The 13,950-nt window shown below is 36.1% G+C and overlaps 1 protein-coding gene across 1 annotated transcript; it reads right to left on the bottom strand.

Moving 5' to 3' along the window:
* Nucleotides 1-11,651: 11,651 nt before the first annotated feature.
* Nucleotides 11,652-13,409, bottom strand: LOC145791666 (uncharacterized). Its single transcript, XM_082872068.1, has one exon. It carries the CDS (start codon nt 13,407-13,409, stop codon nt 11,652-11,654), a length of 1,758 nt encoding a protein of 585 aa, XP_082728194.1.
* Nucleotides 13,410-13,950: the final 541 nt, after the last annotated feature.

The raw sequence follows: 13,950 nt of genomic DNA, 5'->3' as shown, positions 1-13,950 counted from the left end.
AAATCATCTCGAAATTATGAGTATAAAATTGTCTAAAAATTCGGGCAACATGTTGGCAGATTCAACATAGATTATCTTCAACACAATTTAGACAATGTATCATATGTACACAATCTGAAAGTTTCAATTATGTAAAAAAAATGAGAGGATTGAGAGGGTTTTCTTACCTAACAGTAGGATTCAAATGGTTAATAAAATGGTAGAAAATTTTTGCTTCCTTAACCTTCCTCTCTTCTTCTCCTTCTACTGTTAACTGAGGTTTTTTTTTTTTTTTTTTCTAATTTTCCCTCGCTTGTACGAAAGAGCAGACCAAGCCTCTCTTTGCATGGGATTTTGCTCAGCCATTCATGGTGTATATATGCTGAGCTCCCCCACTCTCTCTCTCTCTCTCTCTCTCTCTCTCTCTCTCTCTCTCTCTCTCTCTCTCTCTCTCTCTTTTTCTCTTTCTCATTATACTCCCCACTACACTTCTCCTTAACCCAAGAATGATAATGGGATGGAAGTTACCAAGCTTACATGCAAGCTTGCATGTGGCATATACTGCCACCGAATCAGATTCCTCCTTTTTTTTTCTTTTTTTTTTAAACTAATAAATTATAACAATAGTTATTAAACATCCACAACATTTTTATTCTGAATAAGGTCTTTGTTAGCGATAGAATTGGATTAATTTAAAACTAATTTTTAGACTAATATACAATTTAGATAGACTGTAGACAAAATTAATTAATTAATCACTGGAATAACATGTTTTACTTTCAAATGTTTTCAAAATATGTTTAATCAAAACATAATCAAAACATTTTTAATAACAGAAAATAACTTACAATTACAATTGTAGCAACTGCAAGGATCTTAACTAGGTGCAAAGGGAAAATCTGAAGGAGCACTCAGCACACTCTAGTTTTTCTTACAACAATGAAGGGGAAGAAAATTTTCGAATGCCTGAATGCTTACAATTGACTACAATATAAAGGAATAAAAAGCAGAACAGTGAGCATGTGACTTCTGAAAGCAGCTGGCAGATCATGCAGCAAAGGAGATGCTGTCGGATGCTTTCGGTGGAGTGATTGCACAGCTGAGCAGCCTTTAGCAAAAGTTGATTGGGTGAATAGTGACGGTGAACAGTAAAAGTGAACAGTAACTTTTACTATTCACTACTTTAGGTGGAACATGTGAATAAAGGAATCAATATAAATATAAATTAGCAGCTTTTCTCAAAAGAGTATTGATTGAAGCTAATTTGTATTTATAGGGAATCCTATGTTGATTATGCAAATTGGTCCTGCGCATCTTGAAACTCTGGGCCTGAATACTGATTAGTTGATTCTTCAGAAGAATGTATGCTGGCTGAACCTTCTTCTGACTGGTCTGAACTGGAAGCAGATTGGGCTTCAGCTTGATCTGTAATTTGTCTTGCTAATTGGAGCAGTTCATCTCTGGATAACTTAGGCTTGACCTTTGATTTAGCTTTGGGCTGAGCAGGAGGTGAAATGGGCTTAGCCGTAGCTTTGGATTTTGATTTGGATTTGGACTGGTCTTTGGGCTGGGCCGGAGCTGTAGAAGCTTTGGTCTTAGCCTTTGATTTTGAATGTGTTGATTGAACTGTTTTGGATTTGGGCTTGGAACCACTGGATGAGGGGCTTCCAAGATTGATTGGAGGAAGGCTGGGCTGACTTCTTTGACTGATTGCAGCAGTTGGGATCTGCTGGGCTTTGACCATTGCAGGGGTTGGAGCACATGGAAATTCTTCATGAACAATTTCAAATATGCGGGGCAAATTGAATTTAGCCCACCATTTGACTGAGTGATGTCGGATAATTATGTTACCATCAATCCCATAATGCCATTTAAATATCCAAGGGATTTTATACTTGGCTATAAAAATTAACAATAGTGGGAATGATCTCTGATGAGTGGTGAATGGGTAAACAGCAACAAAATAGTTGATTAATTCAAGCAGATTATCAGGGAGGATATCTGAAATGGCACCATAGTGATTCCACCATCTCAGAAACCAGGAAGGTAATTCAGACTTGAATTTTTGATCAAATGAAATGAACCAAGAATGGCTAAAAGTTTCATTCTGGTACAAGAAAATCTTGAACCAGGCATCAATGTAATCATGGTAATTATACTGAATAGAATGACCAGGCAAATCACGAAGCTGGTATGGAGGACCCCATTCAGCTAAGGAAACAATGTTGTGAATGTAAATGGAATGGTACAGAATCTTATAAGCATAAGTGCGATCTTGGATTGGTTTGATCAGGATTGATTGATGATGAAGCAAAATATCTTTGTAATAGGAGAGTGTTTTCTCTGGATGTGAAAGGGTGAAATGGCATCCAGGACCAAAATAGGATTTAGCAATGTCATTAAGGATTTGGCTCTTTGGGTGACTGGGTTCTTTATAGAATAAGTTGGTAATATGTGATTTGGTGTATTCAGTTTTGGATGACCGGACTGGGTTAGCTGGGAATGGAGTGACTGAAACTGATTGACTAGGAGCAAAAGGATCAGAAGCCAATGCAGTAGAGTAATCAGGGCGACAAAGGTTACCAAGAGCTTGGTAACGATTAGCCATATCAAGTGAATAGGATGGGGTGATTGACTCCAAAGGAGGAGGGATAATAAGTTGATTTGGTTTGCTGGAAGATGGGACCAAAGCCTTGGAAGGAGGCTTTGGGCGAGATATCTGTGAAATAATAAACAGTGATTAGCAACCAGAAAGAAGATCTAAATAATCTTGATGATGATGTAAACAATTGTAGTTGTGAGCAAGTAAATTGCGGCGAGCTTGAATCTGTTGGTAATTGATGTATTGGGCTCTTTTGGTAGTTGGTCGAGCTAATTTGAGGCGGTGAATGCGATGAGTAAGTTGTTTAATGAGGGTTTTGAAATAGGTGATTCGGGATTTATGGTAAGCAGTAAATGGTGTAGTCATCCCTTACCCCCCTGTAAAAATTCCCGGGTAAGAAAATCAGGTAGGGAATTTTGACAACCAGGTATATAGGTAATATCAAAATCAAAAATACTTAAAATAGCTTGCCAACGAGCAAAAATTTGTTTACTAGCAAGATTTTGAACATCTTTTTCAAGAACATATTTAGCAGATTTGCAATCAACACGAAGTAAGAATTTTTGATTTAAAATATCATCTTGAAATTTTTGAATACATAAAACAGTAGATAAAATTTCTTTTTTAATAGTACTATAATTGAATTGTGCTTTATTCCAGACACCAGAATGATAGCGAACAATTTGTTCATATGATTGAGGAGTAAGTTGCTGAAGTAGAATGCCACCATAACCAATATCGGAGGCATCAGTTTGAATAATTTTGAATGAATTTTCAGTGGGAATACCAAGACACGGAAGGGACTTGACATATTGTTTGACTTGTTGGACAATAGAAGTATGAACAGAAGACCAAGGAGGAGGATTATCTTTTAACCTATCAAATAGAGGTTGACAAGTTTTCCTAAGGTCTTTATAAAATTCAGCAATGTAATTGAGGGAACCTAAGAACCTTTGTAATTGAGTTTTATCAAGAATTTCATCAGGAAATTTGGATGCAAATTCAATGGATCGACTAATGGGTAGGATAGTATTATGATGAATATCATATCCTAAAAAGCGAATTTTAGTTTGAAATAATTTAATTTTAGGAGCAGAAATAACAAGACCATGACTTTTAATTGTGTAAAAGAATGTAGTTAAATGTTTCCAATGTTCACTAAGTGATTTTGAAAAAATTAATATATCGTCAATGTAAACAATGAAAAAATGACTAAAAGGGTTGAATATGTCATTCATGATATGTTGAAATTCGCTAGGAGCATTTTTTAAACCAAATGGCATGACATTCCATTCATATTGACCAAAGGGTGTGTTGAATGCAATTTTATATCTATCTTTAGGATGAATTTGTATTTGCCAAAAACCACTTTTTAAATCGAACTTACTAAAAATAACGGCTTGACTAAGTCGTTTAATTAAATCTTTTTTATTAGGAATAGGATACCGAATCCATTCTAAAACATAATTCAAAGGTTTATAATTGATAACTAGGCGAGGAACACCGCGTTCTAATTCAGTATTTTTATTAACATAAAAAGCAGAGCAAGACCATGGTGATTTACTTGGACTAATGATTCGATTTTGTAGTAAGTCATTAATTTCTTTTTTGCACATTTCAAGTAATTCATGATTCATTTGAATTGGTCTAGATTTAGTAGGGATATGTCTTTCATCAAAATTTTTAATATATGGTAAGGTAACTACATGTTTTTTCCTATGCCAAAATGCAGTAGGTAAAGTGGAGCAAACAGTTGATTCAAGTTTTAATTTAAAATCATTGATTTGGGAAACAAGAACTGGATTAGTTAATTGTTGGTCAATGCGTTTGTGATTTATTTCTTCTTTAAGAAATTTTAAATGTCGAGTCAGGCGGCTAATTTGATGAGAAATAGAACAATCTTTTAATTGGTTTAAGTGTAATAGTTCAGGAGGAGATAAAAATTTGAACGTAACAGGTTGTCCTAAACCATGCGTAGTTATTCCTGTACTAGATGTAGTAAAAGGATATAATAAATAGATAAATGGAGATCCTAAAATAATTTTATCAGTCATATTGGTAACTAGAACAAAAGAGGTTTTAAAACATACATTGTCTTGGCAAACATGTACTTTTGGTAATTTATATTTGATATGCATTTTAGTACCATTAGCAGAAGTTAATTTTTCTTGACATTTTTCATAATATGTAGTAGGAAGTAATCCTTCTTGTATGCAATTTAAATCAGCACCAGTATCAATTAAAGCAATTAATTCTAATTCAAAATCATTAACAATTATTTTGATTTTAGAATACCACTTTTGAATGTAAAGTTTGTTGATTAGACTTAATCGTTTTTCTTCAGGATTACTGGATTGAGATTGACGTGATTGGTTATCAAATATTAAGTTATCTGGATTAGGATCAGAATCATGTTCAGATTCATGTGGAGATTCCTGATTATTAGGTTGGAAATTATCTAAACTTTTATTAATTTTTAAAGTAATAATTTCATCTTCTAGTTTTTTATCTTTATGTTGTAATTCTTTGATTGTTTGTTTAATTTGATTGATTTCGTGTTGTAAATCTTGTAATGTTGCTTCTTTTTGTTTAGTTTTAAATCTTTCTAAAGTTTTGGATAGACTGATTATTGGTTTATCAAACTTTGGTTTGGTATCCGAATGGATTAATAGGGATTTTAATTTATCAGTATATTTTTGTTTTAACTTGGGATCGTCTAATTTACTAATTAGGTCGATTAGAGCGGATTCTTCTTGAGTACTTTTGGTGAGAACAGCAATTTGTTTAACCGGTTTACAACAAACATCATTACAACCTATTTTAATATCATTATCGGAATCATCACTAGGTGATTGGGAATTAGATGAAGTATCTGGATGATCAGAAGAAGAACTACTAATAGTTTGATTTAATTGAAAGATTTCATATAATTGGTTTTTGGAATTATCATCAATTTGGAGTTGATTAACTTTGTCTTTTAATTTTTGTTTGTCTTTACATTTATTTGAATAATGTCCTTTTTGACCACAATTATAACAAGTAACATCTTTAGTTGATTTAGATTTTGGATGGGATTTGGATTTATAATATTTCTTTTTGGGTGTAGTATAGAATTTATCATTGATTTGGAAGGTGTATAGTTCTTCTTATATTTATATTTATTGGAATGTTTGTATGATGATTTATGTTTGGAGTATTTGTGTGATTTCCTACGAGAGGGTGCAACGGGAGGTAAACCATATTGTTCACAGAAATTGCCTAATTCATATTTAGCTTTATGTTTATCTTTATTAGCTTTCTGAGTAAGTTTAAGATCAACACACATTTTTAAACCTTCTTTTTGTATAGTGCTAATGGTATCACCATATGTTAAATTATCATATTCAATAATACCAGTAGGTTGACTAAGAACATCTCTAATTTTGTGAGCAAATAAGCTAGGTAATCCATTAATAAATTTCTCTTTCCAGAAGGGTTTAGTACAGTCGTCTCTTAACATAACTCTAGAGGTGAATACATCTTTATACCATCTAAAATTACTTAAGGTTGGACAGTTAAGATTACTTAGTTGATCATGGATTCGAGAATAAATATTCGTAGGTGTACCAATAAAATGTCGAACTATTGTATAGATTAGTTGATTAATACCATCAGGGTGACAACATCCTATAGATTCATCAAAGATGGGTAGACCATTTTCATCAGTTTGATTAGCATAGATGATTGTATCACGTTGTTCTTCAGTAAGGTATTTTTCCCACCAAGATTTGAGCATACCAGTAAAACCAGAGGTGAGTAAGGAAACAATTTCAGGTTGAGAATATTGAGGATAATTACTAAGATAACTATTTGCTACCATGGATAAATGATTTAATTTTTGCAGGATTTGATCTTCACTTTGACCATCAATATTCCATTCATATAATCGTTTAGCAGAAACAGAAAATTGATTACTAATATTAGTTTCTTCAAATTGGAGGTCAGGTGGAGTAGGTCGAGAATACCAATTTTTAGTAGTTTGAGGATTAACTGTGGGATAATGAATTTTATTAAGGTTAGAAGGTTGGAACTGTTGGGCTAATTGATTTATTTCATTATCAGTAGTGTCAGTTTCGGAGTGATCAGAAACAGTGTTGGTAATAGGTTGTTGATTTAAAACAGTAAGACCTTTATCTTTAGATGTAGAAGTATCATTGGGAGTTAATTTAGTAAATAATTGTTCAATAGCTTTGACGGTAGACTGATCATTAGTAACTAGGCTGGTTCGTTTAGAACGATGACTGGGAAGATTTAGTAAAGGTTGATCTAAGGTTTTAGTAGTTTTAGCAGATTGTTGTTCCTCTAAATTAATTTCTAGTTTATCTAATTTCTTACCAATTGTTGTTAAACATTGATTAGTATAATTATTTTGTTCAATAACTTTTTTCATTTCAGAATCAGTACCAGGTAATTTAAAAGGAGAGGCCGGAACTTCAGAACCCTGATGATCAATAATTATAGTTGCCAATGGAGGATGATTGGAGCTAACAGAAGTATTAGGAGAAGTTTTCCATTTGTGTTTGGTGATTGTGTTAATCTTTTTGTAATATTGATCCATATAATCAAAGAAGGATAATTCAAAACCATATTGAACCATAAAATCATACCATTCTCTAGTTATTCCGGATTGCTGAGCAGAATTATATTTAGCACGGTAAGCATGTCGTTTAGTTCTGTTTTCTTTAGATCTAAGTTCAATAAGTAATTTATCTAAATCAGGTTGAAAATCCTTTTTAATTGTCATTAACTGGGGATTCACAGGTGGTATCAATTCTTCGAAATTAGTTTGAGTTGGGGAATTATTTGAGGCTATTTCTTCTTCAGGAAAATGTGTAGTCGTAGTATAAACAGGTTTACTAATCTGAGAAGTGGTAGAATTATCAATGCCTTTTAGTTTATTGTGGGAAGTTTGAGTGGTTTGACCTTGATGGATTTGACTATTTTTCGAAATAAAGGAGTATTAAATATTTCATCTTCAGTTGGAATTTCAGAAGGAACACTAGATGTACTATGCCTAGAGGATTGACTCCGATTAAATTTGATTCGGACAGAACAATCATTATATTGTTGAATATCTTGGACATCTTGAATTGAAGATTGTTGTTGACTATGTTTATAATTTTCATTAGTTGTAAGCCATTGATCGGGAAGAGTAATGTTTTTCCATTCAATCATTTGGGGAACATTAATATGTGATTCATTATTACTACTTTGAATTAACAGAGTTTTATCTTTTGGACTTTTGTGTAAGGCCTGAACATTTAAATTTGTTTTCATGCATTTATAATGAACACGATAAATGAGAGCAATATTATGAACTTTTTCTATCATATTAGTAAATGAACCATTTAATTGAATATTTAAAGTTAATGCTTTCAAAATATGTGGATCACGTAAACTAAGTGTGAAATCAGGAAAACAATCAAAATGAACTGGACCTTTATGTAGACCAGTTTCCATCATTCCCATTAAACTATCATTGTAATCAATAAAACGAGCATCTCTTAAACATAGTAAAACAGAAGCATCTTTTCCTTGTGGGGTTAATGGCTTAACACCGACTTGGATTAATCCGAGATGAATGAAGTTCTTACCATTTTTTAAATGTCTTTTGATTAGATTAGAATCAAATAATTGACAGGTTTCTCTAGGTTTTGCTAAGGCATAAACTTGTTCAATGGTTTTAACATGCAAATTTACATGAAAAGTATTCTGCAAAAAAGTAGTTTTATAAATTTCTTTAATTGGTAATTTTGGGATGTTCCAGTTTAAATTAATGTTATCATTTTGTATTTCAACATCTTCTTCATTAATGACTAACCCTTGATTAGGTATGGAGGGCAAAGTTGTTGACCTAGAACTTACTGATGAGTTACTTCGAAATAATCGACTCATTGTTGTGTTTAATTAATCAGTTTTACAGATATCTTAATACATACCCTATTCTTGTCAGTTTTACCTCATACCTAGTATACATACATACCCTATTCGGAAGACCCCTAAGTCCGACACGGCCTAATTCTAAGGACTTACTCAGGACAGGGACGAAAGTGGGTGACTTAAACTAGGTGGATAAAACAGACTGATCTTGTGGGTGATTAAGATGAACTGAAAACAAGATTAATCAAATAAACAATAGAGAAGATTGACCAGAAGTAGCAAAGCAGTTAGAAACAGGATACAACATAATTAATTTTCTATAAAGAATAATTAAAAGATGGGTTTTCACAATCTACCCTCCTAAAAGAAAATTTCGTCCTCGAAATTAATTCGTACCTTTAGACTCGAAAAGTTGAGGGTAATTGACACGTATCATATCTTCTCGCTCCCACGTTGACTCTTCCGTCCCACGATGTCTCCAGAGAACTCGAACCAATGGTATAGTTTTGCCTCGTAATTTCTTCTCGCGACGATCTAAAATCTTGACAGGCTTTTCTTCAAATGTCACATCTTCATCAAGATTAATTTCCTTCCAATTAATGATGTGAGAAGGGTGTGGCTCGTATTTCCGTAGCATAGAGACGTGGAAAACATTATGTACTCCAGCCAGTTGAGGCGGTAGAGCCAAACGGTACGCCACTTTTCCTATTTTGTCCAAAATTTCGAAAGGTCCAATGAAGCGAGGTGACAACTTTCCCTTCTTTCCGAAACGAACAACTCCTCGGCGAGGCTGTATTTTCAGAAACACATGATCTCCAACTTTAAATGCTAAAGGTCTTCTCCTTTGATCTGCATAGCTTTTTTGCCTACTCTGAGCGGTCTTAAGCCTTTGCCTAATTAGTTTCACCTTCTCGGTAGTTTCTTGAACTAACTCTGGCCCTAAAAGAGGTGCTTCTCCGACTTCTGTCCAACATATTGGTGATCGACAAGGCCGTCCGTACAAAGCTTCATACGGTGCCATACCAATACTTGCTTGAAAACTGTTATTGTAAGAGAATTCGACTAGTGGTAAATATTTCTCCCAACTACCTTTAAAGTCCATCACACAAGCTTGAAGCATGTCTTCTAAAGTCTGAATTGTTCTTTCTGATTGACCGTCAGTTTGAGGGTGAAAAGCTGTACTAAAACACAACTCTGTACCCAAGGCCTTTTGCAGACTTTGCCAGAACTGTGACGTAAAATGAGAATCACGATATGACACTATTGAGACTAGTACTCCATGCAATCTAATGATTTCTCGAATAAATAATCGGCTTAAAGATTCGAGTGTGCCTGCTGGTCCTATTGGTAGGAAATGTGCCGTCTTAGTTAATCGATCAACCACCACCCAAATGGCGTCATGGCCTTGCGGCGACCGGGGTAATCCCGTTACAAAATCCATTGTTATGTGTTCCCATTTCCACTTGGGTATTGGTAAAGGTTGGAGTTTCCCTGCCGGTCTTTGATGTTCTGCATTTACTTGCTGACACATCAAACACTTAGATACGAATTGAGCAACATCCTTCTTCATTCCACTCCACCAATACTGTCGCTTAAGATCCTGGTACATCTTATTTCCTCCCGGATAAACCGCAAAAATCGAATGGTGAAATTCTTTAAGTACTTCCTCTCTTAATTGTTCAATGTTTGGCACAAAAATTCTACCTAAATACCTTAAACTACCATCTTGATGGAGTGTCCAATCCGGTGAAGATTCCTCGGTCACTAATCGGGCCTTGATGAAGTTGGTCTCCTGATCAAATCTTTGGGCTTCCAACACTTTGGTAAGAAGTTGGGGTGTTGTAACTATTGTAAACAACCTACCCTTCCCATTCTGAGTCTCTGGTTGTAACTTAAACCCATTCACAGTGCTTACCATTTCCCATTCTTTAATTGATATGTTGGCTACAATCTCCCTTGTCTTTCGACTTAGTGCATCTGCTACAACATTAGCCTTTCCGGGATGATAGGACAAGGTAAATTAGTAATCTTCAAGGTACTCCATCCAGCGTCTCTGCCTCATGTTCAAATCTCTTTGTGTGAACAAGTACTTCAAGCTTTTGTGATCGGTAAATAGCTCAAATTTTTCGCCATAAAGGTAATGTCGCCAAGTCTTAAGTGCATAGACCACAGCTGCCAACTCCAGATCGTGAGTAGGATAATTTTTCTCATGATTCTTCAATTGTCTTGATCCGTAAGCCACTACCTTCCCGTTTTGCATTAACACACTACCTAACCCTTCTTTAGAGGCATCACAGTAAACAGTGTACCCAACGTCGCGTTCGGGTATGATTAATATTGGAGCGCTTGTCAGTCTCTTCTTGAGTTTTTGAAATGACTGCTCACACACTTCGTTCCATTCAAACTTTACTCCTTTTTGCGTTAGGCGTGTCATTGGCTTGGCTAATTTGGAGAAATCCTGAATGAATCTCCTATAATAACCTGCTAATCCCAAGAAACTACGAATCTCAAACGTATTCTTAGGTTGTTTCCACCCCATTACTGCTTCTACTTTAGCAGGATCCACTGATATCCTTGATTCGGACACAACATGACCTAAGAACTTTACTTCCTTCAACCAAAATTCACATTTGCTAGCTTTAGCATACAATTGGTTTTCTCTTAGAATTTGCAAAACGGTTCTCAGATGTTGCTCGTGGTTTTCCTCCGATCGTGGGTATATCAAAATATCATCAATGAATACTACCACAAATTGGTCTAAATAAGGGGTAAAAATTTTGTTCATTAAACTCATGAATACCCTAGGAGCATTTGTCAAACCAAATGGCATTGCAACAAACTCATAGTGGCCATAACGGGTTCGAAATGCAGTTTTGGGTATATCTTTTCCTCTGACACGAAGTTGGTGGTATCCTGACCTAAGGTCAATTTTGGAAAAACATTTTGAACCTCTTAATTGATCGAACAAGTCATCAATTCTGGGTAAAGGATATCGATTTTTAATGGTGGCTCGATTTAGTTGTCGATAATCGATGCACAATCTTAAGGTTCCATCCTTATTCTTGGCGAATAATGCTGGCGCTCCTCAAGGGGACGTACTTGGTCTGATGAACTTTTTATTCAACGGTTCTTGCAACTGTTCCTTCAATTCTTAAAGTTCAGCTGGCGCCATACGATGTGGTGCTATTGAAATCGGTGAAGTCCCAGGTTGAAGCTCAATCATGAAATCTACATCTCGTTTTGGAGGTAATCCTGGTAATTCGTCTGGGAAAACGTCAGCGTACTCACACACCACATGGGGTAATCCTGGATCCTCTCGATTTTCGTCTTCCAAAATTAGGCTTGCCAACCATCCGTTTAGTTGATCATGCCATCGCGACTTGCGACACGTTGGAGTTAGAGAATCTTGTTTATCTCCTTTAAATTGAACTTTCGTGCCGTTAAGGGGGGATACTGTCACTGTCTTACAGTAACAATCAATAATGGCTCGATGAACTGACAACCAGTCCATTCCTAGGATGACGTCAAAATCAGACATATCCATAACTCTTAGATCACAGATCAAATGTGAACCGGAGATTTCTAGCTCGCAAGATTTACATACTAGATTTACTCGGGTTTGACCTCCTAAGGGCGAAGCGACACTCATAGCTATCCGTAGCGTCTCTGGCGCTAGACCCAAACTTGTCACACATGCAGTGGATATAAAAGAATGTGAAGCTCCAGAATCAAACAATACTTTAACCCAAGAATTCATAAGGATTAACATACCTTGAATCACTGATGGGTTATCAACAACTTCTTCTTCTTGGAGAGCATACATTCTCCCTACTGCTTGTTGGTTAGTCTCTCCTGGTTTCTTCCCATTTCCAGCTCCTTGTGGTTGTGTTCTTAGTCGGCCTGCATTCCTAGAGGCTTGTGGCTGCCCCTTGTTGGTCTGAGTATTTTGAGTAGGCTTAGAACCTTGCCCAGGTTGGCATCTGTTGTATTGTTGTGCCCCTCGCTGATCCATAAAACACTCCCCACCTTGAGGACACTCACTTCGACGATGCCCCTGTTGACCGCATCTGAAACATCTTCCTTTCCACTCATTTACAAAGTTTCCTCCTTGCTGGTTTCCTCGATTCTGCCTTTGTTGCTGCTGCATCCCTCCGGTATAAGGTCCTGGCGCAGGATGGTTTCTGGTGTTGCGGACTGGGCCTCCTCCGCGTGGTTGGTTGTTGTTCCTTGATCGCTGATTTCGAATGCGTTCAGAATCTGCTAACTCTCGTTCCACAATTAAAGCTCGATCCACCATCTGGGCATAGGTGGAGAGTTGCACTACGATCAATCTTCCTCTAATGTCTGTGTCCAAGCCCCATTCAAATCGCCTAACCTTATCATCTTCATTTGCTACTATGGCTGAAGCGTACCGTAAAAGAGCTTCAAAACGGTTCGCATATTGAGCGACTGACATTTTTCCTTGTTTCAGTTGGAGGAACTCTTGAATCATTTCTTGTTTTAGCAAGTTAGGAAAATACTTTTCCATGAACAGATTTTCGAACTGTCTCCAAGTTAATGTCTCTACTTGTCGAGTACTTTTGATCATTTCCCACAAATGATCTGCTTCCCCTTCCATTTGAAATGCCGCCATGGTCACTCTATCTTGTTCATTCCGGATGTCAGAAGTATCTAGCAACTTCTTAATTTGTCTTAACCAAGCTTCAGCTTCATGGGGTTTTGATCCACCAAGGAATTTGTGGGGACGTAGCTTTTCAAATTTTGCTATCATCTCCGATTTGTTTTGATCTTGGTTTCGGGGTGGTATATTGCCTACCCTATCAGCAATCGCACGTATAATTCGAGCAACATCGCCATCAGGCACTCCATCACCATTACCGTTGTTATTATTTCTTGTTCGTCTAGCCATTCTGCATGATGGGATTTTCTTGTGATTTATTCATTTATTTATTATCATTATTATTATTATTATATTTATGTGCAAGGATAGTTTAAAAAAAAAAAGACTTCATTAATTAGATTAGATAAGCTACAATTAGCAAAATACAAATAAAACAAAGGAAAAGATTAAATAACATACTACGGGCAAGAGATAGCCCCTACAATCCGAGTTAACTCCTACACTCACAATTCTAAACTAGGCAATTTCTTTTACATGTGAGCATACAAAACAATCAGTTAGCCTAGTTTATAGTTCCCTTAAGACCCCTTAAAATAGCCAAGGAAAGTCTCTCCACACCAGGGCTTCCGGCTCCCATGTGGCTTGGAAAAGTCCCATGAATCGCCACAGCACCCTTACGAAGATAGCAGTTTCGCACACACGATGCTCTAGTAGCAGCACTGGCTCCTCCCGATAAGTCCTCCAGTCCCTGAAGTTCACTGACCCATCTCTCCTCACAATTCTGCTTGGGTCGGGCATGATACACTGAAGGCTCCATGAGTCAAAAAGG

The sequence above is a fragment of the Camellia sinensis genome, chromosome 5, assembly GCF_055761805.1.
Source record: "Camellia sinensis isolate YWXY chromosome 5, ASM5576180v1, whole genome shotgun sequence".
In the NCBI taxonomy this organism is placed as follows: Eukaryota; Viridiplantae; Streptophyta; class Magnoliopsida; order Ericales; family Theaceae; genus Camellia; species Camellia sinensis.
The sequence above is the reverse complement of the archived record's forward strand: the minus strand, read 5'-3'. Positions and strand labels throughout refer to the sequence as shown.

Coding starts and splice junctions, on each gene's coding strand:
- LOC145791666 (XM_082872068.1), bottom strand. CDS start 13,409: ATGGCTAGACGAACAAGAAATAATAACAACGGTAATGGTGATGGAGTG.